At 39.0% G+C, this 19,677-nt stretch overlaps 1 protein-coding gene and 1 long non-coding RNA gene across 3 annotated transcripts in view; one reads left to right on the top strand and one right to left on the bottom strand.

The window, feature by feature from the left end:
* The window catches only part of LOC309624481, a 298,479-nt gene extending 278,961 nt beyond the window's left edge, over window positions 1–19,518 (top strand). The window contains exon 2 of the long non-coding RNA XR_014241964.1: window positions 17,545–19,518. This is a non-coding gene — a long non-coding RNA (uncharacterized lncRNA). The remainder of the gene's footprint in view (window positions 1–17,544) is intronic.
* The window catches only part of WDR70 (WD repeat domain 70), a 304,073-nt gene that overhangs the window by 180,298 nt on the left and 104,098 nt on the right, over window positions 1–19,677 (bottom strand). For both annotated transcript variants that reach the window (XM_082382288.1, XM_082382289.1), the window contains exon 9: window positions 3,818–3,894. In XM_082382288.1, coding sequence (XP_082238414.1) covers window positions 3,818–3,894 — 77 coding nt within the window. The remainder of the gene's footprint in view (window positions 1–3,817; window positions 3,895–19,677) is intronic.

Raw genomic sequence — 19,677 nt, 5'->3', positions numbered from 1 at the left:
TTGAAAGTGTGATTAAAAATCTTCCAACAAACAAAAGCCCAGGACCACATGGCTACACAGGCAACTTCTATCAAACATTTACAGAAGAGCTAACACCTATCCTTCTAAAACTCTTCCAAAATACAGCAGAGGGAGGAACACTCCCAAACTCATTCGACGAGGCCACCACCACCCTGATACCCAAACCAGACAAAGATGTCACAAAAAAAGAAAACTCAAGGCCAATATCACTGATGAACACAGATGCAAAAATCCCCAACAAAATACTAGCAAACAGAATCCAACAGCACATTAAAAGGATCATACACCATGATCAAGTGGGGTTTATCCCAGGAATGCAAGGATTCTTCAATATATGCAAATCAATCAATGTGATATACCATATTAACAAACTGAAGGAGAAAAACCATATGATCATCTCAACAGATGCAGAAAAAGCTTTTGACAAAATTCAACACCCATTTATGATAAAAAGTCTCCAGAAAGTAGGCATAGAGGGAACTCACCTCAACATAATAAAGGCCATATATGACAAACCCACAGCCAACATTGTTCTCAATGGTGAAAAACAGAAACCTTTTCCACTAGGATCAGGAACAAGACAAGGTTGCCCACTCTCACCACTATTATTCAACATAGTTTTGGAAGTTTTAGCCACAGCAATCAGAGAAGAAAAAGAAATAAAAGGAATCCAAATCAGAAAAGAAGAAGTAAAACTGTCACTGTTTGCAGATGACATGATACTATATGTAGAGAATCCTAAAGATGCTACCAGAAAACTACTAGAGCTAATCAATGAATTTGGTAAAGTATCAGGATACATAATTAATGCACAGAAATTTCTTGCATTCCTATACACTAATGACGAAAAATCTGAAAGAGAAATTAAGGAAACACTCCAATTTACCATTGCAACAAAAAGAATAAAATACCTAGGAATAAACCTACCTAAGGAGACAAAAGACCTGTCTGCAGAAAACTATAAGACACTGATGAAAGAAATGAAAGATGATACAAAAGATGGAGAGATATACCATGTTCTTGGATTGGAAGAATTAAAATTGTGAAAATGACTCTACTACCCAAAGCAATCTACAGATTCAATGCAATCCCTATCAAACTAACAATGGCATTTTTCACAGAACCAGAAGAAAAAATTTCACAATTTGTATGGAAACACAAAAGATCCCGAATAGCCAAAGCAGTCTTGAGAAAGAAAGACAGAGCTGGAGGAATCAGGCTCCTGGACTTCAGAGTATACTACAAAGCTACAGTAATCAGGACAGTATGGTATTGGCACAAAAACGGAAATATAGATCAATGGAAGAGGATAGGAAGCCCAGAGATACACCCACATACATATGATCACCTTATCTTTGATAAAGGAGGCAAGAATATACAATGGAGAAAAGACAGCCTCTTCAATAAGTGGTGCTGGGAAAACTGGACAGCTACTTGTAAAAGAATGAAATTAGAACACTCCCTAACACCATACACAAAAATAAACTCAAAATGGATTAAAGACCTAAATGTAAGGCCAGACACGATAAAACTCTTAGAGGAAAACATAGGCAGAACAGTCTATGACATACATCACAGCAAGATCCTTTTTGACCCACCTCCTAGAGAAAGGGAAATAAAAACAAAAAGAAGTGTGACCTAATGAAACTTAAAAGCTTTTGCACAGCAAAGGAAACCATAAACAAGACGAAAAGACAACTCTCAGAATGGGAGAAAATATTTGCAAACGAAGCAACTGACAAAGGATTAATCTCCAAAATGTACAAGCAACTCATGCAGCTCAATATCAAAAAAACAAACAACCGAATCCAAAAATGGGCAGAAGATCTAAATGGACATTTCTCCATAGAAGACATACAGGTTGCCAACAAACACATGAAAGGATGCTCAACATCACTAATCATTAGAGAAATGCAAGTCAAAACTACGATGAGGTATCACCTCACACCAGTCAGAATGGCCACCATCAAAAAAATCTACAAACAATAAATGCTGGAGAGGGTGTGGAGAAAAGGGAACCCTCTTGCACTGTTGGTGGGAATGTAAGTTGATACAGCCACTATGGAGAACAGTATGGAGGTTCCTTAAAAAACAAAAATACAACTACCATATGACCCAGCAATCCCACTACTGGGCATATACCCTGAGAAAACCATAATTCAAAGAGTCATGTACCACAATGTTCACTGCAGCTCTCTTTACAGTAGCCAGGACATGGAAGCAACCTAAGTGTTCATCGACAGATGAATGGATGAAGAAGATGTGGCACATATATACAATGGAATATTACTCAGCCATAAAAGGAAATGAAATTGAGTTATTTGTAGTGAGGTGGATGGACTTAGAGTCTGCCATAAAGAGTTAAGTAAGTCAGAAAGAGAAAAACAAATACTGTATGCTAACGCATATATATGGAACCTGAAAAAAAAAAAAAAAGGTACTGATGAACCTAGTTGCAGGGCAGGAATAAAGAGGTAGACATAGAGAATGGACTTGATGACATGGGATGGGGGGGCGAAGCTGGGGCGAAGTGAGAGTAGCATCGACATATATACACTACCTAATGTGAAATAGCTGGCTGTTGAGAAGCAGCAGCATAGCACAGGGAGATCAGCTCGGTGCTCTGCAATGACCTAGAGGGGTAGGATAGGGAAGATGGGAGGGAGGATCAAGGGGGAAGGGATATGGGGACACGGGTATGCATATGGCTGATTTGCTTTGTTGTGCAACAGAAACTAACACGGTATTGTGAAACAATTACACTCCAATAAAGATTTATTAAAAATAAATAATTAAAATAAAATATGTGTTTCACCTAAATAATAACATCTTTATATTTTCATTTATAAGATTTTTCATTGTAATTTTCTCTGTAATATTACAAATAACTCATTCTTGTGAACTACTGTAAATACTAAAAATGAATCATACAATATAACAATTCAGGAAAAAGCTGCTCAGATATTCCCTGTAATACTCTTGAATCCTGAGCCAACAAATATAATGCAAAAGAATCTGAATAGGGACTTCCCTGGTGGGCAGTGGTTAAGAATCCGCCTGCCAATGCAGGGGACACAGGTTCGAGCCCTGATCCGGGAAGATCCCACATGCCACAGAGCAACAAAGCCCGTGTGCTACAACTACTGAGCCTGCGCTCTATAGAGCCCACGAGCCACAACTACTGAGCCCGCAGGCCACAACTACTGAAGCCCACGCACCTAGAGCCCGTGCTCCGCAACAAGAGAAGCCACCGCACTGAGAAAACCGTGCACTGCAACGAAGAGTAGCCCCCGCTCGCCGCAACTAGAGAAACCCCACACGCAACAACAAAGACCCAACAGAGACAAATACATAAATTAATTAATTAATTTTTTTTAAAAAGAATCTGAATAACCATTAAATCAATTTTTTCAGTTGTTACTTCCAAAAAACCATCATTTAAACAACAAATTTATATAAGCTATTAGATTCAGATGGAAATCAGCCTTTACTATAAACAGTAACAAAGTTTAAAGTCATTTGAGTCCACTTAACAGCATCAATCTGATCCACTGTGCTCCCTAATAAACTCTACTTGAATTTCTTGCAACTCTCATTTTTATAGCTTCCATATTTATTTAAGCAAACTTTATTCTGTCAGCTAAATTCAAGGTAAAGTTCAGAACAAGACTATATAAACATCAGGATTCCTAATATTCTATCTCTTACTTTACTGGCAAGATTGCTACAATATATAAAGGTTAAAGAAAATACTGAAATATATGAATGTATTAGATGAATTATCAACAATACTCACGCATCATTTGAGCAAGTCACAAATTCTCCCTTTATTTTGGGATGCCATGAGCCAGTATGAAGCATTGCTGTATGACCCTTAAAAAAAAGGAAAAAAAAATCTTTTAAAAATGTAAAAATAAACTGACCAAAAGCTGACATATTATGCTTAAAAGTAAAACTGTTTAGTCCTCCCCAAGGCACACTATTTTAATTACAAACTGATATTATTTTATTTCAGTTTTATTTCATAATATGCTTTATTTCACTTTGTTTATTTTAATTTTAATTCACCGTGTAACCCCTCCTGCCCAGGAATTAGTACAGTGCTTACATATAACAGGTGCTTAAAAAGAAAGAGAGGGGAAAATGACAGCCTCTCTTTAGGAACGAAGTAAAAAGAAAAACTACAATAAGAAAGACAATGGGGAAAAAAAATCAGTGGAAAAGAATTAAGGAGAATAGAAAGTACTTACAAGTAACCAAGGGAAAAGCAAGAGGATGGGGAAAAAAAAAATCCCTTCTTTAAAATGTGTCAACAATCTTAATTCTACAATACATCTGTAAGAATAAATAGGTGAGAAAATAAAAACATCTTTAAAATGATTTAGGCAGATTAGCCCTACTCAGTATGGCGCATAATACAAAAACACTGTAATTATTTTATTTTATTTATTTATTTTTATCTTTATTGGAGTATAATTGCTTTATAATGTTGTATTAGTTTCTGCTTTATAACAAAGTGAATCAGCTATATGTATACATATATCCCCATATGCCCTCCCTCTTGAGCCTCCCTCCCACCCTCCCTATCCCACCCCTCTAGGTCGTCACAAAGCATTGAGATGATCTCCCTGTGCTATGCAGCAGCTTCCCACTAGCCATCCATTTTACATTTGGTAGTGTATATATGTCCATGCCACTCTCTCGCTTTGTCCCAGCTTACCCTTCCCCCACCGTGTCCTCAAGTCTGTCCTCTACGTCTGCGTCTGTATTCCTGCCCTGCCAGTAGGTTCATCAGTACCGTTTTTTTAGATTCCATACATGTGCATTAGCATACAGTATTTGTTTTTCTCTTTCTGACTTACTTCACTCTGTATGACAGACTCTAGGTCCATCCACCTCACTACAAATAACTCAATTTTGTTCCTTTTTATGGCTGAGTAATATTCCATTGTATATATGTGCCACATCTTCTTTATCCATTCATCTGTCAATGGACATTTAGGTTGCTTCCATGTCCTGGCTATTGTAAATAGTGCTTCAATGAACATTGTGGCATGTATCTTTTTGAATTATGGTTTTCTCAGGGTATATGCCCAGTAGTGGGATTGCTAGGTCAAATATTTTCTCCCATTCTGAGGGTTGTCTTTTCACCTTGTTCATAGCTTCCTTTGCTGTGCAAAAGCTTTTAAGTTTCATAAGCTCCCATTTATTTTTGTTTTTATTTCCATTTCTCTAGGAGGTGGGTCAAAAAGGATCTTGCTCTGATGTATGTCATAGAGTGTTCTGCCTATGTTTTCCTCTAAGAGTTTGATAGTGTCTGGCCTTACATTTAGGTCTTTAATCCATTTTGAGTTTATTTTTGTGTATGGTGTTAGAAAGCGTTCTAATTTCATTCTTTTACATGTAGCTGTCCAGTTTTCCCAGCACCACTTATTGAAGAGGCTGAATTTTCTCCTTTGTATATTCTTGCCTCCTTTGTCAAAGATAAAGTGACCATATGTGTGTGGGTTTATCTCTGGGCTTTCTATCCTGTTTCATTGATCTATATTTCTGTTTTTGTGCCAGTAGCATACTGTCTTGATTACTGTAGCCTTGTAGTATAGCCTGAAGTCAGGGAGCCTGATTCCTCTGGCTCCGCAAAAACACTGCAATTAAAACACTGTGCTATGCGGCTGCTTCCCACTAGCTATCTATTTTACATTTGGTAGTGTATATATGTCCATGCCACTCTCTCAGCCGCACAGCACAGGAAGATCAGCTCGGTGCTTTGTGACCACCTAGAGGGGTGGGATAGGGAGGGTGGGAGGGAGGGAGATGCAAGAGGGAAGACATATGGGAACATATGTATATGTATAACTGATTCACTTTGTTATAAAGCAGAAACTAACACACCATTGTAAAGCAATTATACTCCAATAAAGATGTTTCAATAAATAAAGGCTGTTGTCACAGAAAAAAAAAAAAACAGTGATGTTGGTATAAAAACTGACATACATACCAAATCAATCACAGAGTATATATTTCAAACATAAACACACACATACACACACACACACACACAATTCCCTCCTAGGTAGCAAAGTAAGTTATAGTGGTCTCATACTATAAGTCAGGTTCAGATGGGGCAGAAAAGAACCTAATACTTTTTAGTATAATAATGGCAAGGCCTCTTATTCTGAAAGGGTCCAGAATAAAGCTAAACTAAAAGTAGTAAAATGTGCATATTTAAATGACTTAGAAGGAAAATAACTGTAGCTCTCTGGAAAGACTGAATTGGAACTGGAGTACCCACACATGGGCCTGGAGACCCATCTCTAGTCCCAGCTGCCCACAATGCCTCAAATAGTATCTGGCCAACTCCTGACATTCTGTTCATGTTAAAAAGGTACAAATAGGGACCAGAGATCTGGAATCTCTTCCTGCAATAGGAAAGAATGGACTGAAGTAGTGCCTGGAGGGACTAGATAGGAAGTTTGAGATTCCACTTTCCTCTCCTGAGCTCAAGACTTGTATATTCAACTATCAACTTGATTGACATCTCCACTTGCATGTCATAAGCATTTCAAACATAATAGGCCCAATAGGGAAATCTTGATTCTTACTGCCCACTTCATTTGCAATAAACTTCTTTCCTAGTTGCTAAAGCTACAAACATGGAAGTAATCCTTAAAGACCCCAATAACCCCTAAACTCTCTTCTCTCTACCCACCCAGATTCAATCCACTAGCTAGTCCTGTCAGTTCAGCCCAAAACACATCTCAAATCTATCCACTTTTCTTTTTCACTACTACAACTCTTATATGAACCAACATTATCTCGTGTCTCTACATCAGTTATTATGTACTGCAACAGGCCTGTGACTAGTCTCTCTACTTTTACTCTTGTGTAATGTGCTCCACAAAGCAATCAGTAAAATAGAGACACAAATTTAGAGGACAAACATATGGACACCAAGGGGGGAAAGTGGGGGGAGGGGGGGATAAATTGGGAGATTGGGATTGACATATATACACTAATATGTATAAAATAGATAAACTAATAAGAGCCTGCTGTATAAAAAAAGTAAAATAAAATACAAAAAAATTTAAAAAATAAAGTTTAAGGCAAACCTCTCCCCCCCCCAGAAAAAAGCAAACAATATCATCCTTTAAAAATATACTTCTAAAAATGCCACTGCTTTTTATCTTCCACTGGCTTTCCAATGTCTTTCCACAGTGTACACAAGCTTACATCTTCCAGCCCCTGCTTTCTTTACAGCCTCACTAACTTTGTGCTCCTTCTTGCCCAGAATGCACACACCTCCCTGGTCTTCTTTCATTTCCTCCCATACATGTGACTCTTTCCCCACATCGGGGCCTTTACACGTGCTTTTCCGTCTGCTGGAAAGCTCTTTTTCCACTTTTACGTGACTGGCTTCTTCTCACTCTTTCAATCTCAGCTTACATGCCACTTATTTAAATGAGTATTGCCTGGCCCTCTATCTAAGTGAATATGGCCCATTCCGTTCTTCTCTACCAGAGTACCTGTCCATTTCCTTGATAATAGTCACCGTAATTCGTAATGCTATATCTATTAACTTCTTATTTGATTCTTGACGCTGTGTTAATATTTTACATATTCATAAATAAACAAATAAGGATGGGAAAAAACCTAAAACAATATAAACCGAAATAAATGAACCCTACTGTATTTCAAATGAACAACAAATACACTGAAAGAATAAACAACGGGTAATAACCCAAGTAACTATACACCCTGTAGTGGGTTGAACGGCGGCTCCCCCCAAAAGATATGTCCACGTCCTAATCACTGGAACCTGTGAATGGACCTTATTTGGAAAAAGAATATTTTCAGATCTAATTAAGCATCTCAAGATAAGGTCACTCTGAATTATCTGGGTCAGCCCTAAATTTGATAACAAGTATCCTCAAGTATCCTTATAAGAGAGAGGAGAGGAGAAGACACAAAGAGGAGAAGGCTCTGTGAAGGTGGAAGCAGAGACTGGAGTTTCGCAGCCACAAGGATGCCCAGAGTCACCAGAGGCTAGAAGAGGCGAGGAACGATTCCTCCAGAGCCGCTGGGGGGAGCGTGGCCATGCCAACACCTTGATTTCAGACTTCTGGCCTCCAAAATTGTGGAAGAAAAAATTTCCATTGTTTTAAGCTACCAGGTGTGTGGTAATCTGTTACAGTAGTCCTGGGAAACTACTAATATATACTCTCAGTCTAAAGACCAAAAGCACGGTAAATAAATACTGCATTCCAGTTAATAATATATCTGTGTCTTTTTTTGCAATGGTATGCGTTAACAATTCTGAAACTGCTTTCAGTACAATGAAGATTTAAGCAATATTTGAGGAAATATGTTGAAGATAATGGGAGTCGAGTTTCTCACTGTTGGAGAAGGGAGTTACTAGAGTGGAAAAGGGGAAGACTAGAATGAACTTTGTGGTGTTTGACTGAAACTGGGGATATCAATATGAACTCATGGTTTTTAATAGGTAGATGTAAATTTAAGGGTAAATGTACATTTGTAAATTATTCTCTAGCTTTATATGCTGCAAATGTCTAGAAACAATGACACCTCAGCAAACATAGCACAGATATCCTGGTTTCTAAATATCATTCTCCACTAAAGGAACCAGGGCTCCTTGGAGAAATTATTGTTTTGGGGTCTGAGGTAGGAAAAGTACAAGATGAACATAGAATATTTGGTTATGCTAAAAAAATAAGAAAGTGTTTCAAAAATGACAGGGATATGGTAAAAAGATAAAATGCAGGTTGGAGAGGCTTCCACCAGCTAAACCTGGGACAATTAGGGCATCAAAATAAATAAAGTAATGGATTATAAACCACTGACTAAAATAAGAACCCTTGAATGCATATTAACATAATAAAGAAATAAATAAGAGAAAGCTCTTCCTTACAGAATACTAATAAATATAATATAAATTATAGAGTTAGAAAAATCATCAGTTTGCAATCATGACAGTAATACCTGATTCAGACAAGAACCATCAATGGATGCTAAAACTAATGGAGGAAAGTCTGATAATACACAGGGTAATTGCATGGTCTCAAAATCTCCCTGCAAATGGCTTAATAATGACAAAGAGATAATAATAGTAACTTTATAGTGAAGAAGAAATCTAGTAGGCTCCATCTTAACAAGTGATCCAAGTTTACATAATCAATACTGGGATGCAACTGACATCGTGTACTTTCTGATATGAGGAAGTAAGGAGGGTACAATATCATTTGTGGGTCAATCTTTCTAGAAATGCATACTCTGACTCTAATTATGAGAAAAAACAGGCAAAATTGAATTCTACATTTTACAAAGTAAAAGGCTTACAGTCTTCAAAAATATCAAAGTAAAAAAAGCGGGGGGGGGGCAGAGAAACTATTTCGAATTAAAGGAGACAAAAAGGCATGATGATTGAACTGGTGAGAAAATAATTAGGAACAAGATCATTAAGATAACTGATGAAACTATCGACTATGGATTAGATAATAGTATTTTATCAACATTAAATTCATGGTTATATAAGAAAATGTAATGTTATTAGGAACACCACACTAAAGAATTTAAAAGCAAAGGAGCATGATGTTTGCAACTTCTTTTCAAAAGTTGGGGGAGGGGCTTCCCTGGTGGCGCAGTGGTTGAGACTCTGCCTGCCAATGCAGGGGACGCGGGTTCGAGCCCTGGTCTGGGAGGATCCCGCGTGTCGCGGAGCAGCTGGGCCCGTGGGCCACAATTACTGAGCCTGCGCGTCTGGAGCCTGTGCTCCGCAACAAGAGAGGCCGCGATGGTGAGAGGCCCGCGCACCACGATGAAGGGTGGCCCCCACTTGCCACAGCTGGAGAGAGCCCTTGCACAGAAACGAAGACCCAACACAGCCATAAATAAATAAATAAATAAATAAATAAATAAATAAATAAATAATTTTTTAAAAAAAGTTGGGGGAAATTAAACACACATACATAATTTTTATGTATGTGCGTATACATATGTGTGTGAGTGTTTGGGGGGGTGTATAAGTGAAGTGGGAGGAAAGGAGGGAGAGGGGAGGGAGAGTGTATATTAGTTGAGGGAGGAAGGGAGGAAGAGATGGGGGGAGATAAAGCAATGGGGTGAAATGTTAGCAATTGGTAAATCTGAAAATGGGGTATAAAGAAGCTGTGTACTGACTTTACAACTTTTCTGTAAATTTGAAATTACATCAAAATAAATACCTTAAAAAATATATTCTGGCTGCTCTGTGAAGAAAAGTCTGCTGCAAAAACAAAAGAGGAATTAAGAGGGTCAACTGGGAAGATATTGATGTGATTCATGTGAAAATTGACAGTGGCCTGGACTAGGGAACAGCAAGAAAGTGTTCAGAAGTAAGAAGATTTGGGATACATTTTAAAGACAGAGACAATAGGATTCCCTAAAGAATTGGATCTGGGCTATAATAACAGATGAAGCCAGTGCCTGTGATCTGAGCAGCTGTGTGAATGGGGTGACTGTATAAATACATGCCATTCTTTCTGGCCATGGAGAACATGAACCTCAATCTGTGTTCAGGGAATTTGCCCCAAAAATGACTCTTCGTAGAAGACAGAGGCTACCTCTCATAGAGAAGCAAAAAGTCAGATGCCGACTTTGCCAGCCTCCCTTACAGATATGACACAGGAAATGCAATTGAGCTCTAGCCACGACATTCATTTTGAGCTGTGACTCAAAGACAATGAGGATACCCTCTCTCTATCTCATCCGTTCAGGCTGCTACAACAAAAATACCATAAACTGAGTGGCTTATAAACAACAAACATTTATTTCTCATAGTGCTGGAGGCTGGGAAGTTCAAGATCAAGGCAGTTTTAGTGTCCGAACTTCCTAATTCACAGATGCGGTCTTTCTGCTATAACCTCACATGGTGAAGGAGAAAGAGAAGTTTCTCTGTCCACTTTCATAAGGGCACTAAACCCATTCATGAGAGTCCTGCCTTCATGACCTAATCACCTAAAGGCACCACCTCCTAGTAACATCACGTTGGGGTTAGGATTTCAACATATGAACTTGGGGGAGACACAACATTCAGACCTGAGGACTCTCCTTAAGGACAGCAGTACTGCATCTCCCGCAAGACAGAGTTCCCTGATCTTCAGTAGCAGTGGTACAAGCTGTGACATTCAATGTCTGGCAGTGACCATCACGATTTTATCAGCAAACCAGGTTTGTAGCATGGTTTGGGGGCATTGTTCCTGCATTTCACATCAAGTGTCATTCACCCCTTCCAGCATTCTCATTACACATCAATCAAATAGAGTAAGCTTCTGCTGCAAGAACAGGTACTGAAATCCTCGCTCATAATTTTTATCAGGGAACTGCAGTGAATTAAAATATATTTTACAGGAGGTTCCAGTTTCACTCCAGATGGAATATACACATTCCATCCTATCACTCCATCTGATTACAATAAGTTCTGAACAAAATTTTAAAAGTTACTGGCAGAAGACACTGAATAGTAGATAAGATCAAGCAAAAAGGATACAGAACCCAGGTCCCAAGGAGCAGTGAGGTGATGAGTTTCCTGGGGATGTTTTTTGCCTTCTCACTTCCCAACATAGGCTCTGGGGCAGCCCACAGTGACAACTGAGAGCAAGAGCAGATAGACGGGGTTCCAAGAAAAGGTTGCAATCTCCAGAGGGTAGGGGTGGTGGGTAGGGAGAGTAGTGAAGGACCTGGGAGACAAAGCTCTTGTGACCTGACCTACCCTATGCCAGGCAAGCACGAGGAACAAAGCTGCCGGTCTCCCCTCAGTGCTGGTACCAGAAATGGAAGTAGCCTTTACAGGCCAAAGAACTACTGACTGCCTCCTTTTCACACCAGGCAAGCAGTGGCTCTGAGGTGGCACTTCTCATCCTCCCAACCAGCTGCAGTGGCCCTGTGAGGCGATTACAGCAGATGACTGCCAGCAAGAAAACAGTAACTGCCCTCTCCCTAGTGACAGGAGAAGCCCTTCAGGGAGGATATCTATGGGCTCTCCTGACCCTACACCAGGGAAGGGCCAGCAACAAAGAAGCATGGCATCTCCTCCCCTGACCCAAAAGCAGCAAGGACAGCAACCTCAATGGGGTAGAACACTTTTGATGTTCCATGCCCTCTACTAGGCCAACATTAGCAACAAAGTAAGCCTAAGCCTTCCAACCATACAGTAGCATTTGTAGGACAGAACCCTTCTGATACTCTATGCTTTACATTGGGATAATGCCAACACAGACTAGCAGCACTCTATTTTCCCACCAACTCATAGAAGCAGCTGCTGAGGGGTAGGTAAAACTTGATTTCCCCATCCCATTCCAGCTTTGCCCAGAGGCATACCCAGTTATAGGAACTGCTACATAGCACAAAAAGAGTAAGTCTCTGGTTTTCCAGCAAGAACACCAGAACAGAAAACTTCCGAAAACAGAGGGGAAAGGGAAAATTATGGGCTTAAGAAATAAGAAAGCTAGAGAAAAATATCATCTAAATCTGTACAAAAAGTCCTGAGCTCACTCCTGAGGTACATATATGTAAAACCTGTGAGAATCAACTGAAGAAAAGCACTGAGATCTCAAGATGGTGCAGACTACCATCAAGGTTCCACACAGACTCCTGGGTAACACACACGAGACAAACCAGAATAGCATACAGAGGCATAAAGGCTTTGGAAATTAAACCAATACTGGAAGTAAAAACAGCTCACAGAAGTCAGGTCAGGACATACAGTCTCAAACTAATCAAATTGACTGTCAGCTAAAAAGAAACCACATATTCACATAAGCAAAAAAAACCTCTAGCATTCTCCAGAAGTTTTAGACAGGAGTCAGAATCTCATAACACAGTATTCAAAGTGTCAAGGATACAATCCAAAATTTAACATACAAAGAACCAGGAAAATCTAACCAACTCTCAAGAAATAAGACCAAAGATGCCAACCACAAGATGATCCAAATGTTAGAATTCTCAGAAAATTACGTTAAATCAGTGTTTACAATCATGATACAAAAAGGGAAAGCAAACACTTTTGAAACAAATGCAAACATAGACATGCTCAGCAAAGAAAAACAGACTAATTTTTTAAAATGGTTGTACTGAAAAATACAATAATGGAAATTAAAAATTCACTGGAGGGGCCCAATAGTAGAATGGATACATCAAAGGACAGAGTCAGTGAACTTGAAGACAGGTCAATAGAAATAATTCAATCTAAACCATAGGAAGAAAAAAGAATAGGGAAAAAATGAGCAGAGACAATAATATTAGACAATATCAAAAGATTTAGTATTCATGTTATATAAGATTCAGAAAGAGGAGAGATAGGTGCAAAAAATTTTTGAAGAAATAATGGCTAAAAATTTCCCCAAAGTGGTGAAAAATGTAAACTTACAGATCTAAGAACCTCAGTGAATGCCAAACAAAATGAACTAAAAACAAAAAACAAACTAATGAAAGCCAGAAGACAGTGAAACAACACTTTTAAAGTACTGAGAGAAAAATACTGTCAAGTTAAATGTACAGAAAATGTACTTCAGAAGTGAAGGTGAAATAAAGACATTCTAAGATGAAAGAAAACTAAGAGAACTAATTCACATGGAAATTAAAAGAATAACAAAAAATTTCAAGAATCATTTTATTATTTCAAGAATACTTATTATTTTATTCTTATTATTTTATTATTTCAAGAAATATTAATTTAAGAATAATCATGAGGACCTTCCTGGTGGCGCAGTGGTTAAGAATCCTCCTGCCAACGCAGGGGACACGGGTTCGAGCCCTGGTCCGGGAACATCCCACATGGCACAAAGCAACTAAGCCCGTGTGCCACAACTACTGAGCCTGTGCTCTAGAGCCTGCGAGCCACAACTACTGAGCCTGTGTGCCACAACTACTGAAGCCCGTGTGCCTAGAGCCTGTGCTCCGCAGCAAGAGAAGCCACTGAAATGAGAAGCCCGTGCACCGCAATGAAGAGTAGCCCCCCACTTGCCGCAACTAGAGAAAGCCTGCACGCAGCAATGAAGACCTAATGCAGCCAAAAATAAATAAATTAATTTTTAAAAATAATCATGAAAAGAAGGAACAAAGTTGAAGGATTCACACTTTCCAATTTCAAAATTATCTACATGTCAATGTTAATAGCAGCTTTATTCATAAAGCTTTGTAGGTAAAACATGTTTTGCCAATGGAACAGATGTGCAATGAGAGGGAAAGGGGGAAGTAAAGAAGACATTTCAAGAAGGAGAGAATAATCAACTGTGTCAAACACTGCTGAGAGTTACAGTATTATGAGAACTGACCACCAGATATGAATGGCACGATGGGTGGGCGCCATGAACAGATAAGTGAGTTAGGTTCCCCTCAATTCTGTGCACCGAAGGTACTAAAAGATAGTAATTAAACTGGCTCATAGGGTAAAATCACAGGACTGTCAGGGATCCCATTAATCTCTTTCCAAAATAGAAATTTGCCAGTCTTTGCTTATTTAAGAAAAAAAAAGAATTTCTAATACCAAGCAGTAAATAGGTACCTGATCTAGTTTCACCCCATTAAATATCTGCCTCTGGGAAAACAGCTCATGATTTGCAACAGAACACCCCAATAACCCCAAGACATGCCCTACCTTCAAGGACTTAGATCCTAAACTGCCTTGGCTTCCTCAATCTTGCACACTACTCCACACCTTCATTCTCCCGCTCTGCTTAGCTCAGCTCCACCTCCACTGACATCTCCGCCTGGCCTCTTAATGTAATGTGGAGCCTGCTTACCTCCCAGTCAGTTCCTAGTTTCCCATCTTCCGCTCCCACTCCCAGACTCAGGGATTCACCCATTCTCAGCGCAATGGGTACTGCTCAGTCCAGTTCTTAGAATCCCTCTTCCTATGCTTTGCCATAACAACAACCCCACAGCTGACCCAGCCCGTACAGGTCTTCAAGGCAGGCTCCAGAAAACAGGTCTTCTACTGATATTTGTTGATTAGAGTTGAAATAGCATCTTGAAATATAAAGGATAGTTCTAAGAGGACCAAAAGAAGATGATCCCTATTACATAGAACACTATTATAAAATGTGGTCACCTTAGTTGTTGAATACACAGAATATGAACACAAATAGTAAGTTAAACTGAAGAAATCTAAAAGACTATGAATGTTGTTTCTTGTTTGTAAAGACAAGAGTATGACAAAGGCAATGGGAATGTTAAGTACCCTTGTGTTAAAACAGTGACGAAAATTAGTCATAACAAAGAATGAAGTTCAACTAAGGATTCTTAAATGGAACTAAACAGATTCAGTACCACGGCTAACATTAGTGGAAAAATTTTTTAAGTGACACCTATTCAAGAAGAGTCAGTGACTAAAACACTTTTTCATCAAATAAACTAGGTTTTCTCTCTTTCTCCTTTATCTAAACATAGGCAGGCAGCCCTGGAAAAAAAAATTTTTTCCCCTCCTTTATTTAACAGCCTTAACTGGAAAGAGCCTAGTAGAAAGAATGAAACATCTATTTGTTTCTCATAATATGCTAAACTTTTCATACAGAGAGGACATTATCAAACCATGACGACTATTGGTTTCCTCTAACACACACGCGTGCGCACACACACACACACACAGAGGTGTGCTGATCAATACTTGTCAGTCCATACCCCTGTGGCAGCCTCATGACAAAGGTGTAAAATAGCTGCCTCGCCGCAGCACCATTTGTAGTCAGTGAATGAAGTGAGGCTCTGTCACCCACAAAAATGAAAGTACCCATGTCTTTGGCATGGTGAGCTTACTAACAGAAGCAACTCCTATGAAGAGATGAAATGCATCAGGGAATATACCTTGAGCTTTAATCCAAAAGTTCTTCTTAACCAAAGTCTATTCAGGGGCTTTCAGGAATCACCAAACTTCCTGAAGTTGCCAGCAAGATTTTGTGTCTGTATATTTTGCTGGAGAAAACGTTCATAGCTTGATTTGGGGAGATGGCAAACTTCTTCTCTAACGGACTACATAGTAACTATTTTAGGCTTTCTGGCCACATGGTCTTTGAGGCAACTACCCAAATTCTACCGCTGTAAGCACAAAAGCAGTCATAGACAACAGTAAATGAATGGGCATGGCTGTGTTTCAGTAAACTTTTATTTACAAAAAACAGGTTGCAGGCTGGATTTGGACCACAGGCTACAGCCTGCTGACCCCTGTTGTAATCCATCACACTCTTAGTCATCTACTTCTAGGAATCAAGGACTCTGAAGTCCAAATCTTTCTAATTCCCGAGCAATTTTAAAATCCATTTGAAGATATCAAAGAGATCAATTCATTCTTCTTTGATCTACTCAACTCCAATGACCTCTTCTAAGATATTTCAGCAGCCCCAACTATGGCTAACTCTGTCCACAGATGGTTCCTTTTCTGAAATCAAGAACTTTCTTTTCAACATCCTAAATTTCAACCAATCACTCAGCATAAACCTGAGTGTCCTTTTGCTGTACCTATAATGAACAACTTTTATTATGGAATAACTCCCTCCTCCTCATCATTGTACTCCATTCAAACACCTCGGGCTCATGAATAGACTCAGGGATATCATACGAATGTGCCGAATGACTATCTACAAATTTAGATTTGGTGGCCATTAATGCTCCCACAATTCTTCCAGCAATTTTTCTCTCACGCCATCAATAGCTATTCTAAGCCTTCACTGTCCTACATAAGGCCTCATCCCAACATCTCCTAACACAAAACCAGGAAATGACCCTGTGACTACATGGTGATACCTTCAACTGCCTATCTAAGGCTCACCACCTATAAACGTACCTGCACATGAGCCCATCCTTATCCCTCCATTCCCAGTGTAAATAAATTCCCTCCTCCCACTCAAAGCTAATTCCTGCTCTTATGTTTGATCTCTATCACTACCACCTCCTCGGGGACTTTGATAATTACTTAGTATGTTTGGTATTTGCAGAACTGTGTTAGTTTTCTATTGCTGTGTAACAAATTACCACAAACTTAGGGGCTTAAAACAACTCCAATTTATTAGCTAACAGTTTTGGGGGTCAGAAGTCCAGTCACAATCCAGAAGTCTGAATTTTCTGCTCAGGGTCTCATAGACTAAAATCAGGATGTCGGTAGGGCTTCCTTCTGGAGGCTCTGGGGAAGCATTTGTTTCCAAGTTCATTCAGGTTGCTGGCAGAATCCAACTTCCTGTGGGTGCAGGACTAAGATGCCTATTTCATTGCATCTGTCAGCTGGGGGCTGCTCTCAGCATCTAGAGGCTGTGTCCTTGCCACATGGATTCCTTCACCTTCAAAGCCAGCAAATGAAAACCTTTCTCTTGTTGAATCTGAATTAGACAAAGCCATGCCCCAAAATCTTTGCAAAAACAATCTCTTCTTGACATATACACACTACCATATATAAAATAGATAACTAATAAGGCCCTACTATATAACACAGGGAACTCTACTCAATACTCTGTAATGGCCTATATGTGAAAAGAATCTAAAAAAGAGTAGATATATGTATATGTGCAACTGATTCACTTTGCTGTACACCTGAAACTAACACATTGTAAGTCAACTATACTCCAATAAAAATTAAAAAAAAAAAGAATAGGGGAAAAAAAAATCCCTTCTTTATCCATAAGCCCTTGCTGAAATGGCTAAGAAATAACCTCCTTAAGCTTCCTAGAGGTCACCTGGTTTGTTTGAGAAAATCTGTGAGGCACATGCTTCATTTCCTGAAAGAGTCTTTAGTGTGACTGAATGTTCTGACCTTTTGATCTTTCTGAGGTTTTAGCAAAAGGTTATATAGCCACACCCTGGGCTTTTTCCTCTATGCCACACTTTCAGAAGCAATTTCTTCATTTTAACATTCTTTGCCATCTGGATAGGTTCAAAGTTAACTAAATCATCTAGTACTCGTTCCTTTTTGACAAGACTTCTCTCAGTTTACCTTTTTTCTCTCATATTTTATTATAAGTAGCAAGAAGAAACCAGGCAGTACTTTCAACATTTTGCTTGGAAATCTCCTTGGCTATAGCTATGCATCCAACTTCATCACTCAGGTTCTGCCTGCATCTTCAAAGCCTTGAACAGAGAATCCCCCTTGAGTCAAATCCCTCGAATTTTAAAATCCTTTTTTGCCAGGAAGAGCCCAATCCCTTTTAAGGGCTCATCTGATTAGGCAGGATGCACTGAAGATAATCTTCCTTTCTTAAAGACAACTGTGCCAGACAATATAACCTCATCACAGAAGTATCTCATCATAGTCATTGGTCACATCCACACTCAAGGGGCGGGGCAGGGAACCTTGGGTGCCTTCTTAGAATTCTTCCTACAAGGACTGTGTGTGTAGCAATTCTGAAATTACTTTCTATGGACTATACCATTGAAGAAATGAGAAAATATACTGGTGATGTTGGAGGCCAAGTTTCTCACTGGAGAAGTGAAATACAAATATGGAATGGGGAAAGGCTAGGAAGTTGGATTAGCATTGGATATATCAGGGTGAACTCATGATTTTTTAATATATTTTATTTTTTGGTTGGTTGGTTTATCCTCCCAGCCCCAGCTCTGTCTTCTGAAAGAGTCTAGAAGCATTAACACCTCAGCAGCAATGAACATGTCCAGTGCCCAGATGCTGATTTGTAAACAGAATTCCCTATTCAAAAGAGCCATGGAATGCTAGAGAAATCAGAACAGAAAAGTACAAGGTGAGCCAGGAACTTTTCTTGTGCCAGAATGTAAGAAAGTACCCCCCAAATGATGGGGATATGTCAAAAGGATATAAACCAGTATTATGGAATTTCTATTAGATAAAAAGCTCTGGAAATATTCAGAAATTGCAAAGAAACACAATGTACTTTAAATCACTGCATTTTTTAGAGTTTATATTTGCAGTTAAAACCATCAGTTACAAATGCTTAAGGAAATAAAAATATACTTAGAATTCACAGTTTACAATATTTTACTCCTATGAAACAATATTTACCATTAAAAGGACATGCCTAAAATACTTCATCTCCAAATAATAAGGGCAATTTTCTGGAGTGGCTGGATATCAGAATAACTACATGTACTATTCAAATATAAATACAGCATTTGAAAATACCTTTTTCCCAGAATTCTTTATAAAGCTTCTAATCTCCATAATTAAAGTACACTCACAGAGAGATGGCCCACTAAAATATTCAAGAATTCTGGTGTCCCCTGAGCCTGTTCCCTCCCACTTTAGCCAAGTAATTATGAAATAAATGGCACAGAACTGTTTTAATGTTGAAAAAGAAAAAGGCTGAAGGCAAAGGATGTGTCTAAGAGTTTAAAGTAATAGAGAAAAACAATCTCTGGGACTTCCCTGGCGGTCCAGTGGTTAAGACTCCGCACTTCCACTGCAGGGGGCGCAGGTTTGATCCTTGGTGGAGAACTAAGATCCCACATGCCGCAGGGCGCGGTCAAAAAAAAAAAAGAACAGAAAAAAAAGAAAAACGCTCTCTGATTGGAAGTAATGTACTAACATTCTCGTTTAGAATAAATAAGTTTTAGATGACAATGTAACTACAGTTTTTAAAGCATGCTTTTGAACGGTTTAAGGGCTGATTCCTGTTTATCCTTGTCCTACTTTCCTAATGACTTAAACCTGAAGAA

This window comes from Balaenoptera borealis, assembly GCF_965194805.1.
Source record: "Balaenoptera borealis genome assembly, chromosome: 2".
NCBI lineage: Eukaryota > Metazoa > Chordata > Mammalia > Artiodactyla > Balaenopteridae > Balaenoptera > Balaenoptera borealis.
This window is presented reverse-complemented; position numbering and strand designations above follow the sequence as displayed.